Source organism: Xenopus tropicalis, chromosome 2 (assembly GCF_000004195.4).
Source record: "Xenopus tropicalis strain Nigerian chromosome 2, UCB_Xtro_10.0, whole genome shotgun sequence".
NCBI lineage: Eukaryota > Metazoa > Chordata > Amphibia > Anura > Pipidae > Xenopus > Xenopus tropicalis.
The window spans coordinates 164,707,740-164,731,242 of NC_030678.2; the positions used below are offsets into that span (position 1 = coordinate 164,707,740).

At 44.4% G+C, this 23,503-nt stretch overlaps 1 protein-coding gene across 3 annotated transcripts; it reads right to left on the reverse strand.

The window, feature by feature from the left end:
- Window positions 1-51: 51 nt before the first annotated feature.
- Window positions 52-20,508, reverse strand: mtmr2 (myotubularin related protein 2). Of its 3 annotated transcripts, XM_002935577.5 has the most exons (14): window positions 20,421-20,508; window positions 15,191-15,264; window positions 13,582-13,676; window positions 12,372-12,482; window positions 11,512-11,613; window positions 10,429-10,512; window positions 8,134-8,283; window positions 6,809-6,997; window positions 5,919-6,104; window positions 4,931-5,137; window positions 4,697-4,789; window positions 3,660-3,773; window positions 2,511-2,687; window positions 52-1,606 (listed from the first exon to the last, which is right to left on the reverse strand). In XM_002935577.5, the coding sequence occupies exons 2-14, from the start codon at window positions 15,234-15,236 to the stop codon at window positions 1,448-1,450; spliced, it is 1,713 nt and encodes a 570-aa protein (XP_002935623.3). In that variant the 5' UTR covers window positions 15,237-15,264; window positions 20,421-20,508; the 3' UTR covers window positions 52-1,447. The 3 variants fall into 3 exon arrangements, with proteins under 3 accessions (XP_002935623.3, XP_004912157.2, XP_004912158.2); XM_004912100.4 differs by lacking the exon at window positions 12,372-12,482; XM_004912101.4 differs by lacking the exons at window positions 11,512-11,613; window positions 12,372-12,482.
- Window positions 20,509-23,503: the final 2,995 nt, after the last annotated feature.

The window sequence follows — 23,503 nt, forward strand, 5'->3', positions numbered from 1 at the left end:
AGAACTGAGTGCAGTTAATCTTTTCTTCTAGGAGAAAAAAACCAATACAAGTCATTGTTAGATACTGTTTATTAAGGCACTTTTATAGTGAGGGATCCACATTCACCATAATAATGGCAACAATTAATTTAATTGCAGATAAATTAATGAGGTTAAGTCACAATACTAACATATTGTGCGTAAATATTCCCAAAACAGAGTAATATATGTCTATCCACCTGCGGGTACTTAAAACATGGAGAATGTTCAGTGGCCCCCATACTGCAGCATATGAATGGGGGTCTTCATAAACCAGTTATAATCCGACTCATTAGGGCACTTTGGCCTCTGCTATTGGCACCAGTACTTTTTGGTCAGTGAAACCATCTAGGCAAGTTGGATTCTGTTTCAAATATGGTATTTTCATTGCAAGCCTGTTGGGCTCATTGACAAATCATGGGATAACTGGCCAAAAAATGTAAAGTTTTGTGCCTCTCCTGTATATGGCACCCGTATTGGTACCCACTGTGCATCAGAAACAAAGAGAGTCCATAGTTTTGTGCCTATATTGGTACTGGGTTGTGTATGCGCTCCAATGGCCACATTATGCCATTTGCCCCTAGCCCTTGATAAATATTATTGCTTGTACATCCTTATAGTTCCCCACATAGGTCCCTGCATTCTGTAATACTAAATAAATAAGTAAGGCCTTTAATGGTTTCTCTTTAGTAGTTTAGCATTATTATTTTAAAATAATTGTGCTTCAAAATAATCACACTGGAATTATACAAGAATAAATATTTTCCATGTCATTTTATAAACATACACAGTTTTGGCTGTTAAAGAAAAAGGAACAGTATAATCAGTGGGGCGGGAGTTCCAATTTATTAGCCCCCCCCCCAGTGACTATACTTTTCCTTCTTTAAAGCTATACTCCCATATGTAATAAAAGGCACTAAGTTTGCCTTGGGGCAGTAACTCAGCAACCAATAAGAACAGGTGACCAATAAATGCTACCAACTGATTGGTTGCTATAGGTTACTGCACCTGGGCAAACTTTAGTGTCTTGTATTACATTGCCCCCATACTGTATAATGGCTTCATGTAACCTAACCTACTAGCATATATTCCATGCAGCATTAGTTTCACATACAAACAGCCTTGAGTAGAGTGCGTCAGTAATATCCGGCAGCAGTGCAACATTAAATTACATGAAATTTATAAATAATTATTATAATTTTTTTTTTTTAATTAGCGTTCACTAAATACTGATATAGTTATAGTGTTACCCAGTTGGAGACTGATGCAAGGGGGCACAGAATAAATGCGAAATGAATAGCTTAGACTTGGCAAGGCCAGCACCAAGGCTTCCCAATCAGTGGTTCCAGCTGAAGAGCCTCGCTGGAGCTTCTCCCAAGTGCCCACCGCTGGACTAGGTACAAAGTGCCACCACTAAGAACTGTCCAGGTTATACCACGGTTTGCACGGAAGTGATGGGCTGCGGGGAGCTTCCTCTATCGGACGACGAGGTTGAGCGGTTGCTGATCTCTCGCTGTAGCTCTTCCAAGCGTTTCTGGAGCTCCGCGCGCTTGGCCAGTAGAACTTTGTAGCGGCTGTTGATGGCGCCCTAGTGAAGAGGAGAAAGCAAATGAATAAAGCAGAGATAAGGGTGCTAAGACTAGAATTGCTAGTAGCAGCAGGGCTGCACCAATACAACACAGCGATGAATCAAACTGTATCGGGCCAACAAGATTTGGAAGACTGGGAAGTACAATATAAAAGCCAAACCAAGTTGCCTAGAAACCAACTCCGTTTCAAAGGGTGGTTCATGTCTTTCTTCTCTTCTTCAGCACCATAGGTTTATAGCACATGGTGTGTTTAAGCCCAAAAACACCACCCACAGACTCCCATTGAAATCGCCCCACAAGCACTTGTCATGGGAAAGATGCCCATCATTCTGTTCTTTGGCTAACCACTTGATCACCATTATCCTCGACCACACATTGCATTGGTGCAATGGATCAGCCCATTGGGCAATTAATTGGATCACTCCATTTTGGTCGAATAAAGGCAGCTGTCCGGTACTTAACAGCCCACAAGCCTAATGTACAGATACTATACAATGGACTGACTGCCAGAACATTTAGCCCAAATGAGGATGCTCCTATTTACTTGTTCTTACTTACTTGCCCCTACTCACTTCTACTTACTTTCTCATTGGTTGATGCCCCATGCACTGACCGATATGGTGCGTTGACAAATTAAAATTTTCTACATGCCCAACTAATGACCATTATCCGTGATACAGTGGGGATCATCTAGCCAGCACACAAGTACCAAATAAACATACCAAACACATTTATCAGTACATGTATGGCCAACTTTATTGTGCAGAGTTGGCCGGCCCAGACTTACACAGCATTGTACCTTTTAGTTGAAGGAAATAAGTTTACTGCGCCTTTATCTGTGCCACTACACCCACACAATCTTTGTACATGGTAATAATAATAAAGAAAGACACTTATCCCTACCGGTGGTCTTGTTCTAGGATTCCAGCGTATATAGTATCCAGCCCATAGTTCCAAGTTGCGGGTACTGGTGACTGGGTACAAGACATGGCTGGAGTAGTTCACATACAGTGGATTTATAAAATCCTCCAGCTGGCTGTTGATGAAGGACCAGAGAGAGACGGATTCTTCCACGACCCCCTACACCAGGAAACAATCAGTACTGCGGCATTCAGTGCAACATGTGAAACAGCAACGTTTAGGGATATGACACACGGAGCTACTTAGTCGCAGCTACTTGGGGATCAGAATAATGGCTGTACATTGTGGGTGCAGGTAATAAACCAGTGTGTAAAGGTTGGGCTTTGCTTTTCCCTGTTCCCCTGCTGATTGGCTGACTGCTTTGAGACTCAAATAAAATGTAATAGTAGTCGCCTGTCCTCAGCCTGCATCCTCCCAATCCCACAATTCCCTGCTGCACACGTGATGCCAATAAGGAAAGGAACATCCCAGTGCAATGCATTGTGGGTTATGTAGTTCCTGCAGGCTGTCTGTAAGCTGTGGGGAAGTTGTTACAGTTTGTAACATCAATGTTTTAGTCCCTCCTCCCCTGCCAGGATTTCATATGATGAAGAAAGCAAAGAACTGATTTGCAGCTGGATTTCAGCATATAAAAATGGTGTTATTCATACATTTTGAAATAACACATTATAGTGGATATAGGTATATTAGGTGATTCAGCTCTTTAACAAATTTTGGTTCGGAAGCCGGAGTTCCTCTTTTAAAGGAAATAAATCCTCCCAATTCTAACCAATACACTCCCAGCCTGCTTGCCCCCTCCCAAACCACATTATCATGGTTGACAACTACCACGTTTGGCCGTGTCAGGACTGGAGCCCAGGCTCCCTGGTGGTGAAAAGTGATTAGCAGCACTAGAAGCCAGGGCAAATTCCAGTACACTTGCTTCTACTTGGCAATCACTTGGTGGCCACCAATGGCTTTGCATTTCCCAAAAAGGTACAGGTCAGATCTAAGGTGCAGTTGAGTAAGGGGTGAGAAGGCCTAGGATATGGATGATGGCGGGGGTGAGGTGGGGTTGCATACATATAGGCAGGCATAGGGATTATGTAAGTACAGTACCGTAGTTGCAGGGGCTTCTATTCAGGAACCTACCTCTTTGAGTTTCTGCAGCTCACAGTTACAGAGGAATGTTCCAAACAAGCAGCTATAGAGGTGATCCAGAATGATGATTAAAAAGTGCTCATTGAATTCAAAGGCATTTGGGAACTACCAAAAGAAAACAACAACAGTAATTATCTTTATCATTGTTTTTCTATTTAAATGATCCTAAAGGAATATAAACGCTTTGGTACTTAGAATATGCCTTGTTGTTTAGCATTTCTAGGTTAATTCCTACCAAGGTTTGGTTTTTAGGTCCATTTGTGCTACTATTTGGCACCTATTTAAATTGTAAGCTCTATAGGGCAGGAACCTCCTTCTTACTGTGTGTACAATAAATTAGCAATCAATTCCCATAACAGTGTATATTGAGGGTACATGCCTTAGGGTGAAGACACACAGGGCGATAAGTCGGCGAGAATTTTTAAAAATTAGCGGCGACCAAACTGCGTAGCAAAAACTCACAAGCGATTAGTTGCAGCGACATTTATTCTACCCATGGCAGAAGACGCTGCGATTAGTTGCAGCAACAGACTTGCTTAACAGTCGAGGTGACTTCTCTGTCAAAAGATTTATTTTGTCTGTAATTCATGTGCCAGAGACACACAGCTCTCTGCTCTCTCCTCCTCCCCCTCTCTCAAGAATGCTAAGAACTCACTCCACCCCCTTAGGAATGTGGATCTGAGCCAATCAGAAGGAAGCTGACTCATAGTCTAACTAACTGAGCAATGTACACTTGGTCTGGGTGTCTGTGCAGGAGCGAGGCATTATGGGAATTTTCTTTACACAGCTCAGTGTTTTTTCTTCCTGTTTGGCTTCTGATCTTCTGAACAGGTAAAATATGGGGAGACTTAAGGGCACTATTGAGAGAACTGAAGGTATGCCTGCAGCTTGAGATTAACTCTTTATTAGCCTTTCCTTCTCCTTTAAAAGAAGGCACTGGCAACTTTTTAAATGGCTATTTTTATAGGATCTTGGAAAGACATGCTACAAGTTTCCCTTCAAATGTAAGAGGAAACTGATTTACTTACTTGCCTGGTCATTTGCCAAACGCAGTCAATGAACTGCAGGAACATGGGTGACCTGTCGGCGTCTGCGTGATTCTTATCACCGTGTCCGGTTCTCTTCAGTGAGAACAAATAAAGTGCCATTAGTGTCTGTAAGACTAAAACATATGCTTACTGTCTAATGTATCAGCTAGGGGGCGCAATTGCAGGTTCCCCCTGGGCTACAGTGGCTTCTAGAGCACTAAAACTACAACTCACCTGATAGAATCTGTGCCCAAAGCTGACCCACTCCTTCTCCACAAGCACTTCGAAGCCTCGGATGGTGCGGTAGTAGCCGTCAAGCATTATCATGGCCAGGGAAGTGAGCTGGGGAGTGCGGTCCCAGCCATCGCTGCAGTGCACCACCACCGACGTTTTTCCCGATTCCACTTTGTCGGCAATCCTTAAGGCACCGGCAAGGATCAGCTTCGAGGTAAAGAGTAAAAGAAGAATGTTAGTCTTTAGATTTTACAGTTACTCTCACAACACGCCCTGTTAAATTCCTGATGGAACACAACCTGCTTTAATAGCCTCCCTAAGCTCTCAGTGAAGCATTGGTTCAGCCAAAGCTGTTGTGACAGAGGAAGTCAGTAAAAGAGCTGCAGCTGAACTGGCTATGATAGAGAAACTAAATACCAGTCAGTTGAACGGAAGAAGCTGCTCGGATGAGTAGTGAAACGTCTTCAATGGTTACTTAACAAGTCCAGTTGCTTTAAATTTATTTATACTAGATATACTTGATGTAATGTATCTTTAATTAGGCAAATAACATTCCTTTCAACTCAGGGTTGTGTACAATAATGCTGGACAGGAACCCAGTGAGTCTGAAAGAGAGGGCATTGCTTGGATCCATTTAGCAGAAGCTACAGAGACGAAGACTTAACTTTTAGTATCATGTAGACATTCATATTCTAAAATCATTTGCAATTGGTCTTGATTTTTTATTCTTGTATGGTTTTTTTCAGTTATTTAGCTTTTTGTTCAGCAGTTTGGTATTTCTGCAGCTATTCAGTTGCTAGGGTTTTATTTACCCTAACAACCAGACAGTGATTTGAAGAAAAGATGGGAATATGAATAGGAGAGGGTCTGAATAGAAAGATAAGTAATAAAAAGTAGTAATAGGAATAACATGGTAGCCTCAAAGAGCAATAGATTGTGGCTGCTGGGGTCAGTGACCCCCATTTGCTATTTATCTGTCCCTTCTGACCTTGATATGCTCCAGCCAGTGGGTAGACTCCAGGTTAGACAGCCAGTTTGCCTCCTGAATGCTTGGGTATGAGATCTCCTTGAGTTTTCTCTGTGACTCTCTCATCACGTGAATATTATGGATATCCAGGAACACTAGCTCTGCGTTCTGATAGGCGTCTTCACTCTCGTACCCCCCACCTTTAGCCTTTAGGAGACACAGCACAAGTCAGCTCCATAAATCAAAGCCAAAAAGAGATGAAGACAAAGTCTGAGGCTGTTTTATGTTACTCTGTACCTGAAGGTCTGCATCAACAACGACAAAAAGATTAGAGATGAACGGTCACCGCTAAATGAACATAGTGCCTCACCCAATCTCCCTACCCCTATAATTATTAGTTGCACTAAAATTCCTCTGTAGATATCAGCCTTATTGCATTAGACTCAGGGCAGGAAGATCCTCGGCCAACAGAGGACTTATTTTGTTTCTCCATTACAAGCAGCTGAACTGCAGCTCTTTTACAGACTTCCTTGTCTAGTGTGAAGCTCCACCCCTTTTGCTTTCTGAGCACTCCTCTCTCTGACCATGAAGAGGTGCCTACTGGGCATGCTTACTGCCTCTGCTCCAATTAAAATCAGGCATGTGCAGTAGGCGCCTCTTTGAAATCATCAAAGTGGAAAAGAGGAGGGCTCAAAAAGCAAAAGGGGCGGAGATTCAAAAGGAAGTCACTAAAAGAGCTGTAGTTGAACTGGCTATAATAAAGAAACGAAATAAATCTGGATACAGGGGGAGAGGCACGTTATTCTGGGTTTGTACTGAGAAATGTTAGAGATTAAAAAAATGAAAAAGGTTTACTTATTCTTTAAATACAAGGGCTAGCCTTTAGGTTTGACACACACTATCCTCCGTACCTTATTTGCCACAGCGTTAACACTAGGCCTTGCATCAAAGATAAAGACTTTGTGGGACTGAGCGTTGGCATCCATGATTGACTGCAGGTACTTCTCATCCTCTTTGCTTCTCTTGCCATTGACTCCTGGCAGGGGTTGGCTACACCGGGTTATAGCAGCCTGGCTTTCAGGGTGAATCCATGACAGCACCTGTAAGCGAAACATACTTAATGGCAATAATCCATTTCCTATTGTAATGTTTTCTGTAAATGTAATCGCTACTGAAAGCAGTATCTGCCTGTTACCTTGAGACACAAGTGATGGAAGACTCTCCTGTAAACCAGTTCAACTTTATTTGTGTGACTTCAGTACAGCACACAGTTTTTGCACTCTTCTTCCTCAGCTTTTCCACTTCTTTCCCTTACCTTCTCACTGCCAAAATGGCTACTCCATTTCCTGTTCCTCTTTCCTTTATTTACTTTTTTTTCTCACACAACTTTATTATTTAACCGTAGAACACACTGCCACCTAGTGGCTAAACTAATTTGTATTAACATTTCACATCCTTACATGCCTGGCTCTTAATATTCTTATTTTTAGAGAGAGGGTCCCATTCAAGCTACGCCACTTGGGATCCACAGGACATCATGGATATTGGGGGTAGAGAACAGGCCCGGACTGGCAATCTGTGGATTCTGGCAAATGCCAGAGGGGCTGCTGTAAGATGCCACAGACAGTCACTATTTATTGGGCCTATGGGGGAGCTGTTTGGGACTCTGTGTGCTTGGAATGCCTGGGACTATTTTGAATCCCAGTCCGGATATGGCAGAGGACCCCTTTCCCCCCAACCAGAACTATATGTAAGTACAGGGGTGGGTGGTGGGGAAACGGGGATCATGGAACATAAGCAGAGGAGGGTTATACTGGTTAAATTAGGCTCCCCTCTATTTACTCTAATAGATCCCATACATATAGCGTTGTAAGTGGGGCATTATTTTAGGTCCAGGATAGCCCATGGCCCATTGTGAGTAGAAGGAATTTACGCAGCTTGTGCGCCAAAACCCAAACTACTCTTTTATACTATGAATGTAGCGGCAAGAATAGGGGCCGCCAAGCAAAGAATTCCACTGAACCCTCTGCATTTTGGGCCTGATATAGGTCTAATCACCTAAAGCAACCAATGAGCAGGCAGCATTTACTGGTCAGCTGTTTGAAAGCAAACCACTTACTGGCTGCTATAAGTTACTGCACTTTGGGAAACATTGTGTCTTTTATTACATGCGGCCTTAGCGTTGGCCAGAGTACTGGGGGCCCACTGCTAGTGTCTCTCAGTCCAGCCCACTTACCGGTATCCGATCCTGCGCCCTGAAAGCTGCTATTTTCCTCAGTTCATCATCGGAGATATTTGCCGGCACAACCAAGCATGCTGGGTAAGTATCGCACAACTCGTATCGCTCGTTCACCCGGGTAATTCTCCAGCTTTCATTGGGGATGCCCTGAAGTTAGAATAAAGGCTGTATGGTTACTACACATGCACTATAATGGGATAGCAAACCTTACTCCGTACAGGCTCTCTGTCACTCTGGGTCATCCCCACCTTGCAGACTTTTTGGGTTCAAGGCCACCTTGTTACATTGCAAACCCCTGAATAATGTAGGTCTCTATACAAATATATTGCATAAACAGCTCATACGTAAAACCCTGCTTCATCTAAATAAACCATTTTCATATCAATATACTTATTTAGCAGTATGTGTCATTGGGTAATCCTAAATTTTAAGTACTAAGGGCCGCCCCCTGGGATCATAGGAGTCACAGTGCACACAAACAAGCCAAGGCACACATACATGCTAGGCCCCATCAGCCAATGAATGGGCAGAATTCTGCCTTTTATTCCCATACTACTTCCTGTTACAGTTAGAGCTGCATCACTTCCTGTCAGGTGATCTCTGTAAGTTACCAGCTGACACCAATACCTGCCCACTGACTATGTGCTACCCACATGAGCTGCTGTAGTACTACTGCTCCGGGATAATCAGTGCAGGGGGTACTGGGCAAGCTGAAGGCAAGGGGGCTGTGACACTGGTAAGTGGGGCTGATATAAGCCCTCTGGAAGGGAATGAAGGAAAATAATTCTGATTATAGAAGGCAACAACATTGAAGAACACTGATAGGTCCTTGAGCATTGATGCAGTGTGGCATTAAACTTTCCTATTAAATACACATCTTACAGAGGGATGTATTGGCTGCAGCTCAAACCTATGAACTTGCTAAGAGGTCAGGGGGGGGGGCTATAAACCCGATTTTTTTTATACTTGTTGATTTGAGTTTTTCCTTCCCAGACTCTCCTTTAATAAACACCAGGAGCCAAAAGTTCATCAAGTTAATTATTTTCCAAAATGAAAAATACCCCCCCCCCCCAATATTCCTTAAATTGTTCAGTTAATATTAAATCTGGTATTTGATTTGGAATGATGCAGTTTAACCTTTATTATAGGGACGCACCGAACCCAGTTTTTTGGGTTCGGCCGAACCCCTGAATTCATCCCGATGGATTCGGCCGACTACTGAACCGAATCCTAATTAGCATATGCTAATTAGGATCTGGAAGGAGCAAAGGTTTTTACTAATTTATGATAATTAGGATTTGGTTCAGCCAGGATCATGGATGCTTAGGAAAGCAAATGATTCATATTTTAAAAAATGATTTCCTTTTTCTCTGTAATAATAAAACAGTACCTGTACTTGATCCCAACTAAGATATAATTACCCCTTATTGGGGCAGAACAGCCCTATTGGGTTTATTTAATGGTTAAATGATTCCCTTTTCTCTGTAATAATAAAACAGTACCTGTACTTGATCCCAACTAAGATATAATTACCCCTTATTGGGGGCAGAACAGTCCTATTGGGTTTATTTAATGGTTAAATGATTCCCTTTTCTCTGTAATAATAAAACAGTACCTGTACTTGATCCCAACTAAGATATAATTACCCCTTATTGGGGGCAGAACAGCCCTATTGGGTTTATTTCTTGTTTAAATAATTCCCTTTTCTCTGTAATAATAAAACAGTACCTGTACTTGATCCCAACTAAGATATAATTACCCCTTATTGGGGCAGAACAGCCCTATTGGGTTTATTTAATGGTTAAATGATTCCCTTTTCTCTCTAATAATAAAACAGTACCTGTACTTGATCCCAACTAAGATATAATTACCCCTTATTGGGGGCAGAACAGCCCTATTGGGTTTATTTAATGGTTAAATGATTCCCTTTTCTCTGTAATAATAAAACAGTACCTGTACTTGATCCCAACTAAGATATAATTACCCCTTATTGGAGGCAAAACAGCCCTATTGGGTTTATTTAATGGTTAAATGATTCCCTTTTCTCTGTAATAATAAAACAGTACCTGTACTTGATCCCAGTACATATATATATATAATTATATATATAATTTACCCCTTATTGGGGGCAGAACAGTCTATTGGGTTTATTAGTAGACTTATTAGTAGTTAATTAGTAGACCTAAGGTACGGAGATCCAAATTACATAAAAACTTAACTGGAAACCCCAGGTTCCGAGCATTCTGTATAACGTGTCCAATACCTGTAGTTAATAAAGTGAATTGTCCCTACCTGCCGCCTGTATTCCTGGATCGGGTCATAGACCTTCCAGCCGTTTTCAGGAAACACTTCTTTGTACTCAAAGGCAAAGAGAGGCTGTGGGGAAAGTACAATAATACAAAAAGTGAGATATTATTTAGTATAATATATATATTCGACAGAAAGGGAAAGCCATAAATGGAGATCTGTCTTTCCCTAATCCATTTTGAGGGGACAGTTGTGTGAAGAATTGAAGCTGCTATTTTTATCCCAAATTCATGGCTTTCAATCTTTCTGTGAGATCTTAATGACCCAAAACAGTTGGCGGAATTGTGACTAACTTTGGCAAAATGTTGCAGCTTTTGAGCAAAATGACACTTGGCAAAGTCTATGACAGAGTGGTTTATGTTTATTGGCAAAGGAAGTGCCCATGGGGCAATCATGGACTTTGTCTGCTGCCACCCTAATGTGGCCCCACTCAAATAAATTGATGTTTAGGATTAAAATGATAATTTTATTATCTGCTTGTATTGATTTTATGCGAGTGGGAAATGCAGGCCTCTGGGGCACCTATGGGTACCTTGTCAGTTCCCAAGACAGGGAGGCTGTATGAGTGATAAGCTCTTTTGGGCAGGGCTCCCTTCCCCTCCTGTATCGGTTACTGATTGCTTTATATGTTACTCTGTATGTCCAATGTATGTAACCCACTTATTGTACAGCGCTGCGGAATATGTTGGCGCTTTATAAATAAATGTTAATGTAATGTAATGTAAACTGGTAAACACTGTGGGCTCACTACTGCCCCCCACAGGGATAAACCAATGCTTCTGTTGAAGGCAAGATGCAACGAGTCAGAAGTGAGTGATACAGCCTGTCTAGCTCTGGCACACCCCAGGGCTCTCCATTCCACTCATATTGTGGCACTGATGCCCCCCAAATACTGGCACCTATTTAACCTGCATGTCATTTTGTCCTATTAACCATTGATGCCCCTCTACCAGGCCTACCACCTATGTGGCTGCTTGATAAGATAAGAAGTATGCCAACCAGCCTACTTTACTAGCCCCATGCCAGATCCAGCACAGACAGGCCATAAAAGGCCCAAATGAGACTCACCAAGCCGTAATTTAATGGAAAGGCAAACTTCACGAGATTCTCAAATACAGATTTACGCGTGCGCAGATCTTGCTTGTAGGCAAATCGGATGTTCCGCATATCCTGGCAAACGAGGGCAAAACCACAGAAAGTGACTATAAAGAAAGACCACCAAAAGCAACAGCAAATAAACAGCTCTATCCTAGAGATATGTATGTTATTCTGCTAATGACTTGTGTGCTTAATTATTTAATTTTAAATCTTTAATTTAACTTTTTATGCCGGTTATTTGGTATTCCTCAAAACGCACACTATAGTCAGAATTAAATTATACAGCACCCCTAAGTGTCAGGTACAGTAAGTGGCAGGTTTCTCTCCTCTGCATTTATTCGCTCTGACAGGCAGGGGGCTCTGCAGTACTCAGATACCAAAGTCTCCTTTAAAGTCCCGCCCACAGGGTCCAGAGAAACGAAAAAAGTCCGACTCCACACCCAACTGCGCTACTCTGCAGAGCAGGGAAGAGGAAAATCACAACTGGAAGGTTTGGAAATAAAGGTGGCCAAAATAAGTATGGTGTTAGAGGGGCCACCTTACTATTGTTCCATCTATTTGGGCTTGAAAGACTGGAACAGCAGGAAGTAAAGAACGGTGGCCTCTCTTCATTGCCTTTCCATAGACCAACAGTCATTTTCTATCAGGATCGATAATCCTTCATCCACCAGGATCATCGGGGTCTGAGGGGCCCCCTGAATATCCATACTTGCCCAGATGGTAAAAACCTGCCAAGCTGCCTGTCCAAACCTGCTGACTCAATGTCATTTTTTTCTAAAGAATTTGGCAGTTTCTGTGTGGAATAAAAATGATAATTTTTAAGGAAATACCTTGCAGACAATTTCGATGCCATTGGGATTTTCGCCACGACTGGCAGCTCCGCCGATTTTCTCTATTCTACTTATAATTCCAAGAGGGGCATCCAGGACGAGGTGTCGGTCCTGCAGAAAGAGAAAAGCGATGAGCTGCTGCTCATTACAGAAACACGGGGGGCCCTCACCAATATGGACAGAACGAATGGGTTAGTAAGGCGAATTAAAGGAAAACTATATCAATGCATAAAACAGCTCACATGTAAAACTTTGCCCCATCTAAATAGACCATATACAACTAAAAAAAGTATATTTTTATGAATATGACATTGAAATAGAAAACTGCCATTTTAAGTACTAAGGCCGCCCACCCATCCCTTGGGATCATACGACTCACAGTGCACACAGACAAAGCAAGGGCAAACATACATGTTAGGTCACATCAGCCAATTAATGGACAAATGTGGGAGTCTTTTACTCCCAGACTTCATCCATTTACAGTTAGAGCTGCATTATTTCCTGTCAGCTGATCTCTAAGGGAGCACACAGCCCATCGCAAAATGGCGGCTCAAGCAAAATGGCAATATTTACTTTTCAGTATCTAGCAAAGTGCAGGGCAGGGTGCACGTTTAATACAATAGTTATCTTTATGGAGGTACACAGAGCTTCTAGTAGCAGCTACTTGATCATTTACTGATAATTGTCTCTATGTGTTTTTCAGCAGAAGCAATTCTCAGTATTGTCTATGGCAGGGGTTTTTTGGCATTAGTAGTTGTGACAAGTAGCTGCTACTAAGTAGCTCTGTGTGTTTTCACCCTATGAGTTGGAGGCGGTGTGTGACTCCTGAATAATTTCCCCTGTTAAACCAACCATTCCTGTTAGTGGAGAGGAACTGCACTGTATCGGTTTTATACAATGACCCAGATTTGCCTGGAACCCAGCAGGACCGCACAGTGCTAGTATCAGAACAGCAGAAATAGGGTTGAGAACTAATTCCTGATTTTATTATTATTATTAACATTTATTTATAAAGCGCCAACATATTCCGTAGCGCTGTACAATAAGTGGGTTACATACATTGGACATACAGAGTAACATATAAAGCAACCAATAACCGATACAAGAGGTGAAGTGAGCCCTGCCCAAAAGAGCTTACAATCTTAAAGCTTGGAATTAAAAAAAAATTGTACAGGGACAGTAGTAGGGTAGTTTCTCTATGTTCTCTTACCCTTTCCAGACTTCTGAAATAGAGTCGGTAATTGGTGACGGTGAAGCTCCCCCGATATGCGCCGCTGAATGGGCAGATGTACGTAACGTCTTTGGCTGAAAGGTACAAAATGCAAGTGTAAGCGAATATTCTCATTGCAAGGAATCTTTATTTACAGGATCCCATGGTAGCTCCCCCCGAGGCCCTGGTACCGACGCAGCCCCCCCCCCATTCATTTCTCATGGCCCAGACCCACTTCCATTCCTTCTAATCCTCTTCCCAGATGGTGAGCTCTAACTTCTAGCCCAATATGGAGAACAGACAGCACCATGGGGGGAGAATGAACCTGCAGGGATGAGATGGTTTAGGAGCAGTGAGCTGGCACCCCAATTTATAGATCACTTGTGCCACTATTACATAAACTGGGTGCTCACCTCCCCGTGCCTGCCCTAGCCCCAGCTTTCCAGCTGTCACACCAACATGCACATATAACTTTATTTATAAAGCGCTACAAGGATACGCAGCGCTGTACAATCTACTTACAACATGTAGGTATGTATAACGTTATTTATAAAGCGCTACAAGGATACACAGCGCAATAAATATGTATAAATACACAGAGATTAATTGCCAAGTGGTATAAGACACAGTAGGAAGGAGGTCCCTGCCCCGTAGAGCTTACAATCTAAGTGGTTGGGTAACATACAGGCACAAACTGGAAGGTAAGAGTGCACCAGGTATGGGCATTTGCCCTTAAGCGCAGGACTGGGCAAAATAATGTTTTAGTGCCCCAGAAGGTACAATCTGAGTTGCCCGTAGAATATCCTCCCTATGTGTAGGCTGCAGGAAACAAAGGGCAGTCTGTAAAGACTATTGCCACCCTGCCCACAGCCCTGTGCCTCTCAAGTCTCTTTCTGTCTGGCACTGCCCCACGCTCAGCATTAGCAGCTGCCAGGAACTGGGCCCACGTCTGACTACACCCGAGTAACATTCCATTCAGTGGCGGTGCTGACGTATTCGCCAGTTACTCATCTGCTGCTCCAGTGCCAGTCACTGCCTGAAAGAACCCACGTGGCATAACTTCCCCTGCAGCCTCACTTCACTTACTGAACAACAACTCCCAGCAACCCCTAACAGCCGCCTAGTACTAGCCTCCATGCCTAAGCTTTAAATGATATTGCGTTTAGTAGCTATATTTCATAAAGGCCTCACTCTGCTGCAGTGTTGGAAACAATTCACTCACAATGCCTTTGATTATTCCCATATTGCTTTAACTGAAGGAATGTTGGCTAAAACAAATACCGCTAACAAGCCCGTGTTATTATACTTTCTCCTGCCTCCAGGGCCCCAGAATTAGCCCCACCAACCATAGGCTCAGGGAACCCTCAGGAAGCCCACGGAACTTATGTCACACGTCCACTGGATGGGGAGGTCATTGTGTTTAATGGGAGGCGAACTTGCCCTTTGTTGTACAGTTGCTAGGGAACATCATGGATACCCCTTAAACTAAAATCGGATTTATCATGTCAGTTTATCCCTAATGCTGCCAAGCCCATGTAATGTGCAAGGAGGAAAATAAATGTAGTGTAATTCCCAATATAAACCATCAGAAAGTAAAAATTTCAGATACCGATGTCCTTAACTGACTCTCCGGGGAGTAAGAGCAGCTCCTCCATCCCGACGGCTGCTTTCTCCTATCCGGACCTACGGAATAAAAACAAGCAGCCAATGGGTGAGTAGAAGGTAAGGCTCTACCTACATGTATTTAGTTAAATCTCAGCTCCACCAGATCCCGCATATACTAAATGGCCCCCCTCCTCCACCTTCTAGGAGACAGCACCCCCTTAATGGTTTTTAAATACCTTTGTTATATATTCCTATACTGATCAGCCTGTAGGCAAAATGGGCCCTCCAAGAAACTTCTATCCCCCCCAACCTACTCTTGGGTTCCACAATCCGCTCTGCATCAACTTAAACTATAATTTTATCCCTAGAGTCTGTTCCTCTACAGGCCTAACCTCCAATTCCCACAATTCCTTGTATGTTCTGTGATTTAAGGTGGCCAATAAAGCTGCCAATTCGGTCCTGCAGATGGAGCCCTCTAACAGGCCTGCCTGGCATATATCTGCCCAAGAACTGGCCAAATATTGACTGGGCAGGTTTAATAATCCTGTTGGGGTGAGGACCACATTAGTTCCTTGATGTAGTCCTTGCCTCTGTGGCATTAACCATTGTTGTGATACAAACATTTGGCCCTCAAAACTGATGTCACCCACCTCAAGGTGGCCATATCTAGTGGGTCCCAATGGTTTAAGTCACTGGTGCTGATATAGTAGTCTATATCCCTGTATAGGATTATAACAAGCTCCAAACAAGCGGATCTGGCCATGTATGGCCACCTTAAGCCAAGAGCAGATATTACTGTGAGAACTGACTGGTACTACACAAACTAGCACTGTCTCAGGCGGACCAAAGCCCTTCTTATTACTCCCCCCCCCCCCATACCCCTCCTATTGTGTTATAATACTGTACAGGGATATAGACTACTATATTAGTCTCTCAAACTGTTCAGACTCATATGTAAAGGACGGCAGTGCAGTAGTGGGTTGTAGCTTTGATTGCACTTAGGGAAATATCTGCAATGACTGTGCATGATGTCCCCGTGCCTCTGGGGACTATGGTTTCTTTACATACACCAAAACCCTAAAAGCAGATTAATAGGCTCCTGATAAAACTGCCCCTAGTGTGTGTTTAGGTGATAGGGACCTTAGACTGTAAGCTCACTGGGGCAGGGACTGATGGGAATGTGATAGGGACCTTAGATTGTAATCTCCACTGGGGCAGGGACTGATGGGAATGTGATAGGGACCTTAGATTGTAAGCTCCACTGGGGCAGGGGCTGATGGGAATGTGATAGGGACCTTAGACTGTAAGCTCCACTGGGGCAGGGACTGATGGGAATGTGATAGGGACCTTAGATTGTAAGCTCCACTGGGGCAGGGGCTGATGGGAATGTGATAGGGACCTTAGACTGTAAGCTCCACTGGGGCAGGGGCTGATGGGAATGTGATAGGGACCTTAGACTGTAAGCTCCACTGGGGCAGGGACTGATGGGAATGTGATAGGGGCCTTAGATTGTAAGCTCCACTGGGGCAGGGACTGATGGGAATGTGATAGGGACCTTAGATTGTAATCTCCACTGGGGCAGGGACTGATGGGAATGTGATAGGGACCTTAGATTGTAATCTCCACTGGGGCAGGGGCTGATGGGAATGTGATAGGGACCTTAGATTGTAATATCCACTGGGGCAGGGGCTGATGGGAATGGGATAGGGACTTTAGACTGTAAGTTCACTGGGGCAGGGGCTGATGGGAATGTCATAGGGGCCTTAGATTGTAAGCTCCACTGGGGCAGGGACTGATGGGAATGTGATAGGGGCCTTAGATTGTAAGCTCACTGGGGCAGGGGCTGATGGGAATGTGATAGGGGCCTTAGATTGTAAGTTCACTGGGGCAGGGGCTGATGGGAATGTGATAGGGACCTTAGATTGTAAGTTCCACTGGGGCAGGGACTGATGGGAATGTGATAGGGGCCTTAGATTGTAAGCTCACTGGGGCAGGGGCTGATGGGAATGTGATAGGGGCCTTAGATTGTAAGTTCACTGGGGCAGGGGCTGATGGGAATGTGATAGGGACCTTAGATTGTAAGCTCCACTGGGGCAGGGACTGATGGGAATGGGATAGGGACCTTAGATTGTAAGCTCCACTGGGGCAGGGACTGATGGGAATGTGATAGGGACCTTAGATTGTAAGTTCCACTGGGGCAGGGACTGATGGGAATGTGATAGGGCCCTTAGATTGTAAGCTCACTGGGGCAGGGACTGATGGGAATGTGATAGGGCCCTTAGATTGTAAGCTCACTGGGGCAGGGACTGATGGGAATGGGATAGGGACCTTAGATTGTAAGCTCACTGGGGCAGGGGCTGATGGGAATGGGATAGGGGCCTTAGATTGTAAGCTCACTGGGGCAGGGACTGATGGGAATGGGATAGGGACCTTAGACTGTAAGCTCACTGGGGCAGGGACTGATGGGAATGGGATAGGGACCTTAGATTGTAAGCTCACTGGGGCAGGGACTGATGCATAATCTCTGTAAAGCGCTGAGGAATATGTTGGTATATAAATAAAGGATAATAAAAATAATATGTGCTTCTCATTCTCTCCCAGCCTAACGAGATGCCCTAATTAACAGGGTGTGGAGTAAAAACCACAGGTTTGGTGGTTCTGTCAGACACAAGAGATAACAGACAAACACACCCAAACATGCTTACATACACGCACACGTTTATTTGGAATGGCGCAAATGTGCCCGTGTTTGGGTGTGCCCGTCATGTGTTATCTGTTTGCCTGGGTAATGAGCAAACCTGGGGCAGAATTACACAGTATGGCAGCTCCTCGCAGGATAGAATGTTAGCAGCACAGGAGCCAAACAGGGGCGGAGCTTATCAGAACCAACCAAATGGGGAGGAGCTTATCAGAACCAACAAAATGGGGAGGAGCTTATCAGAACCAACCAAATGGGGAGGAGCTTATCAGAACCAGCCAAATTGGGAGGTGCTTATCAGAACCAGCCAAACGGGGGAGAACTTTTCAGAACCAGCCAAATGGGGGAGGAGCTTATCAGAACCAGCCAAATGGGGGAGGAGCTTATCAGAACCAGAGAAGAGAAAGGGATAAACAAACACTGCTTTCAGGAGCAGGTATTTTTACAATTAACTTTATTTTCTTTCATTAGGTAAAAAACAGGTTTTAGGTGGGGTTCCCCTTCATCTACAGAAATATAATATATTTGTGGATGGAAAGATGCTTCAGGCTGAGGATAGAAAGCCAAACTGATCAGCTGATTCTTGCAGCGTTTCCCTTTTTCATTAACTGGGATAATCAGCAGTTTTATCACAAGCTTTGTTTTATTGTGCTTCCCTATTGGTGTATCGACACGCAATATTAGCACTCAGTGCTGCGTTACTCTATAGCAACAGCAAGTAACCCCTCAGTGACTGCTAATATCCTTATCATTTACAGTAGGGGGTACATTATCCCTTATAATACATGAGTGATACTCAGAGTTCCCTGTATAACTCAGCCTGCAGCCTTGTGCCTTTATATGGGCACAGAACCCCTCAGTGACTGCTAATATCCTTATCATTTACAGTAGGGGGTACATTATCCCTTATAATACATGAGTGATACTCAGAGTTCCCCGTATAACTCAGCCTGCAGCCTTCTGCGGATTTATTTTTCTAATTTTATTGCTATATTTATGTCATTATAACAATATATAACACAACAGGTTCCAGACCTCCGACCTGGTTAGGGAGAGACCACACCAGAACCACAGGTTCCACAAGTGGAAAGGAAATCTGCACACAGGGTATTGTTCTTTTAAAGGACAAGGAAACCCAGAGTCACTGGGGAAGGGGGGGTGCCAGCATGTGGAGGAGGGGGCCCTCCCCTGATGGGTCTGGATAAGCCCCTGGGAATAGGACTAGATCAGCCTGATTTGGGCTAGCACCCGGCTGGCCTCACCCACCAAACAAGCAGTCCTTCCCCGTGTATGGGCAGCTTTTAGCCGAACCAACTTGGCCAATGTTCTGCCGACAGTTGCACTTCAATAAATGAGCTGCCCTTTATACCCCAGCGCCTCATTAACTGCTACAGGGAAACTAATGGAATATAATTATATTTACGTTCCCAACACAAGAGGATTCTGGGTGTGACTGGCATCTCACTATTTATCCTTACACAACAATACACTTGTATGTATATTATCATTATACACCTATATATACATTATATATCATTATACACATACACTTGTACATACACATTATAACAATACACTTGTATGTATATTATCATTATACACCTATATATACATTATATATCATTATACACATACACTTGTACACACACATTATAACAATACACTTGTATTCTGCCCCCCTGGGGAGCCAGCTGCACAGATGTCTGTACCCCCAGCTGTTGCTTCACTGGCTGGGCAATGCCGTGACCTGTCTCTTACTGACAGCTGGGCAGCGGGCACTCACACAGGCTATAAATCACCCCTAACTGTAATGAAGAAGTCAAAGCTAAGTACTGATTGGCTGGGTTCAACCCCCCCCATTAGTTTATAACAGGATATGTACTATACTGACTCATGCCTATAGCAAATCTTACCCAGACTGGTGTTTAGCTGCTTGCCCCTGCCCCAATAACAGCTTTGGGCACCCCAACCCCCTCTCTGGGGTACAGTAGAGCAGATCAATAACAGTTAGAGGCCCCTGACTGCCCCAATTACAAGTCAAATAATGTCTGGAGGATGTTGAGAGTTGTAGTACAACAACTGGAGGGCTGCAGGCTGGGCATCCCACATCCCTACATTGCCAGGGGCCCTCCATGTTTGCAGAAAAGGCAGGATCTGTTGCGGAACTACAACTCCCAGTATCTTCTCTAAGTTTGTGTTTGTAGTTCCTTGTGTAACAGAGCCCCAGCTGTACCCTGATCCGCAATATGAGAGAGAAGCCAACTGTGCCCAACTCTGCCCCAGGCAGGAAGGTACCATTACTGTTATTATTATTGTTATTGGTGCGGAAACAATCAGTGAGACCCCGGTGCCTGAGATTTAGCGGAACTACAACTCCCACAATCCCACCGCAAGGATTTCCCATTCGGGAGATACTGGGGGTTGTAGTGCAGCAACAGGTTGGCGATTCCTGACCCAGAGCTCTAACCCGCTCAGCTTCTACTCGTCTTACAGCGCAACCCACTCCCCGGCCCCGCACTCCCGAGTCCTTACTCACCCGGCTGATAGATCGGGGGGCGCTTCTTCCCGCACCCCAAGATATTTTCTGCACTTCGGGATCGCGATACCAGCAGCGCATGCGCACGGCCAGCACTAGCGGCAACAGCGACACCTACAGGCGGAGCATAGGCGCAACCTGCCCAGGGCGGGGCTTAACCATGGGCCGGAGCAGTCCCTCCCACATTATAGGGCAGGTGTCACAGTTTTGTCCCGTCTGTGGCACAGGGGCGCTTGTGCTATGGCGTAATGGGAGAACTAGTCCGCAGGCGGCAATAATATAAATACAAGCCACTCATTCCAAGAAGGGGGACAGGAGAGGGGTAGGAATGGGGTTACTGAGCGGTCTCAGGTGGCTAAATAAGCCGAGGCTCAGATGCTACCAGTGTGGGACTGAGATGCCAGAGGCCAACAGGAAACCTTTTATTATTATTCCCACTTGCCCATTGTAATTCCTCCTTTGCTCATTTAGTCTCTTTAGTATCTCTTTCTTCTCATACAGGAATAGGGAATGCCCAAGAAATAGGCCCCCGGGAGTTTTCCTGTGTCCCCCATGGGCCAACTCTGGTAAATAGAAGCAGGAGGGCCCACTGACACCCGGGCCCACTTGGCGTTTCCCTGGTATCCTGGTGGGCCAGTCCCAGGGCCGCCATCGGGGGGACATCCCGGGCCGGGCGATTTTACCATTAAAGGGTTAATCAATTCCGGGCTCCTGTCATTGGTCAGCAATAATCCTGTTGGGCGCGCCCAGTGCATACATTTTACGTCAGTACACAAGGGGTGCAACCGTATAAAAGTGAGAATGCAGCGGGGGAGCCTGGGGACACAGCCGTACGAAGCAGGAGGAAGCTGTAGGACACGGGGAGTTGGAGGATGCTGAGAAGGACACTGGGTGAGTTGGAGGATGCTGAGAAGGACACTGGGTGAGTTGGAGGATGCTGAGAAGGACACTGGGTGAGTTGGAGGAAGCTGTAGGACACGGGGAGTTGGAGGATGCTGAGAAGGACACTGGGTGAGTTGGAGGATGCTGAGAAGGACATTGGGTGAGTTGGAGGATGCTGGGGGGCGGAGCTGGAGGGCGCTGGGGGGAAAGTTGGAGAACACGAGGGGGGGGAGCTGGAGGACGCTGGGGGGAAAGTTGGAGAACACGAGGGGGGGGGGAGCTGGAGGACGCTGGGGGGAAAGTTGGAGAACACAAGGGGGGGTGAGTTGGAGGATGCTGGAGGGAAAGTTGGAGAACACGGGGTGGGGGAGTTGGAGGACGCTGGGAGGAGAGTTGGAGGATGCTGGGAGGAGAGTTGGAGGATGCTGGGGGAGGGGAGGAGCTGGAGGATTCTACGGAGGGAGCTGGAGGATGCTGGGGGAGAAATATATATATATATATAGATGCTGTATTGTTATGTGCACCCTGATATTCTGCAGCTGCTCTCCTGCCTTCATCTGCGCCAAGAGGAACACTATAAAGGGAAACTCCACCTGTTTCTATGTATAACTCCACCATGTTTCTATGTATAATAAATAAAATGTCATTTTTTGTTTCCAGTTGGACATTTAAATTATTTATGCTCTGCCTTCTGTAACCCCATATTTACAGTGCTACCTGGCTGTCTGGGCCATTCTGCAGCCACATTTGTTATTATTCCCATTATCTCCTATTCCTTTTTTGGTCTTTCATTCTAACTGACCAGCCACCCAGCCGGTATTTCATTCGCCTAGCCAGTAAAATACCATGTAAAGCAAGTGCCGCTATTACTGTAAAGTATTACAAATGTATTCTGCCCCTTTGCATCATCAGCCAACCCCTTCCCATAATCACCCAGTACCTCTTTATGTCACTGGACCACCCCTTTATGTGATTGGCCGCCCTGCTGGTATTCAAGTGGCAGCCCACATGCATTGTTACTGGGGTAAATGGGGCAGAAAACCAGAGATCAGAATCAGTAGCCCATGTGCTGATAATCAGGGTCAGACGGGGCCGGCTGGGCACCCAAAATTGAAAATGAAAATTCACAAGAACGTTGGCAATTAACCAAAATGCAAGCAGGACATGTCTTGGTGTCTTAACTATGTGCATTTTTTTTCCCAGGGCTAGATACACCAGGGTTAAAATATGCCAATTTATTATGTGCATCAAACTCCAAGTATAACAATACAGTGACCAGTTTAACATCTCATTATGTACATTATATCCCACTGTACGTCATTGCTTTATGGCATTAAGTCATCAGTAAAATTTCCCCTGTACAACTGTATGGGAAACAAAAAACACTGGCCTAATTTTCTTTTTATTCACCGTGCGATCCGACGTTTCGGTCCCTCTTGGGCCTTTATCAAGGACATTGTGCAAGTGAAAAATACAAACTTAAATAGTGCAAAAATGTGAAAAAAAAAACACTTCCGTGACATCACAATATGCACAAACTGTCACAGTGCAGTTCATATACAATTAACCAATCAATTTATACAAAGTGTTACCATATAAAATATGGTCAGTGTAATCTTTGTTTCTCACCAGTAGGTGTCAGCATAATAGTCTAATAGTCCATATTATACTCAAATATCCATGTATCCTCTGCTCCTCACTACATCACTATATATATATATCATTAAACCCTTTAAAACCTATTTGGGCCTCTGCACATTTTAGATATTTAACCACAGTAAGTACAGTACTTCCTTACGAGTTAAAAATAGCAGTTAAACAAAGCTTGTTTTGCATAAAATGTATTTACAAAATGTTGATTAATATCTATTATCTCAGAGAGTTTCACAAGGCTTTAAACATATTTTAACCATATTCTGCCCAAGTACTTAGCCCGTATTTTGCCAAATACTATATTGTCTAATAGAAGGTTAATTGGTTTTAGGCTCTCATACAATATACTAAGTGCAAATAACAAGTAGAGTAGGGTGGAAGTATCCCCAGTGATCCGCTAACGCCACTTTATCGCCACTGTAGCCTCCCTCTGCACCGCTTCTCACCGCGCGGTCGTTCCTTTGGCGTCTGACGTCACGCGCCTCTTAGAACTACGGATACCCACTACGGACAAGCATTCCGCTCACTCACTTTACATGCCCCTCTCA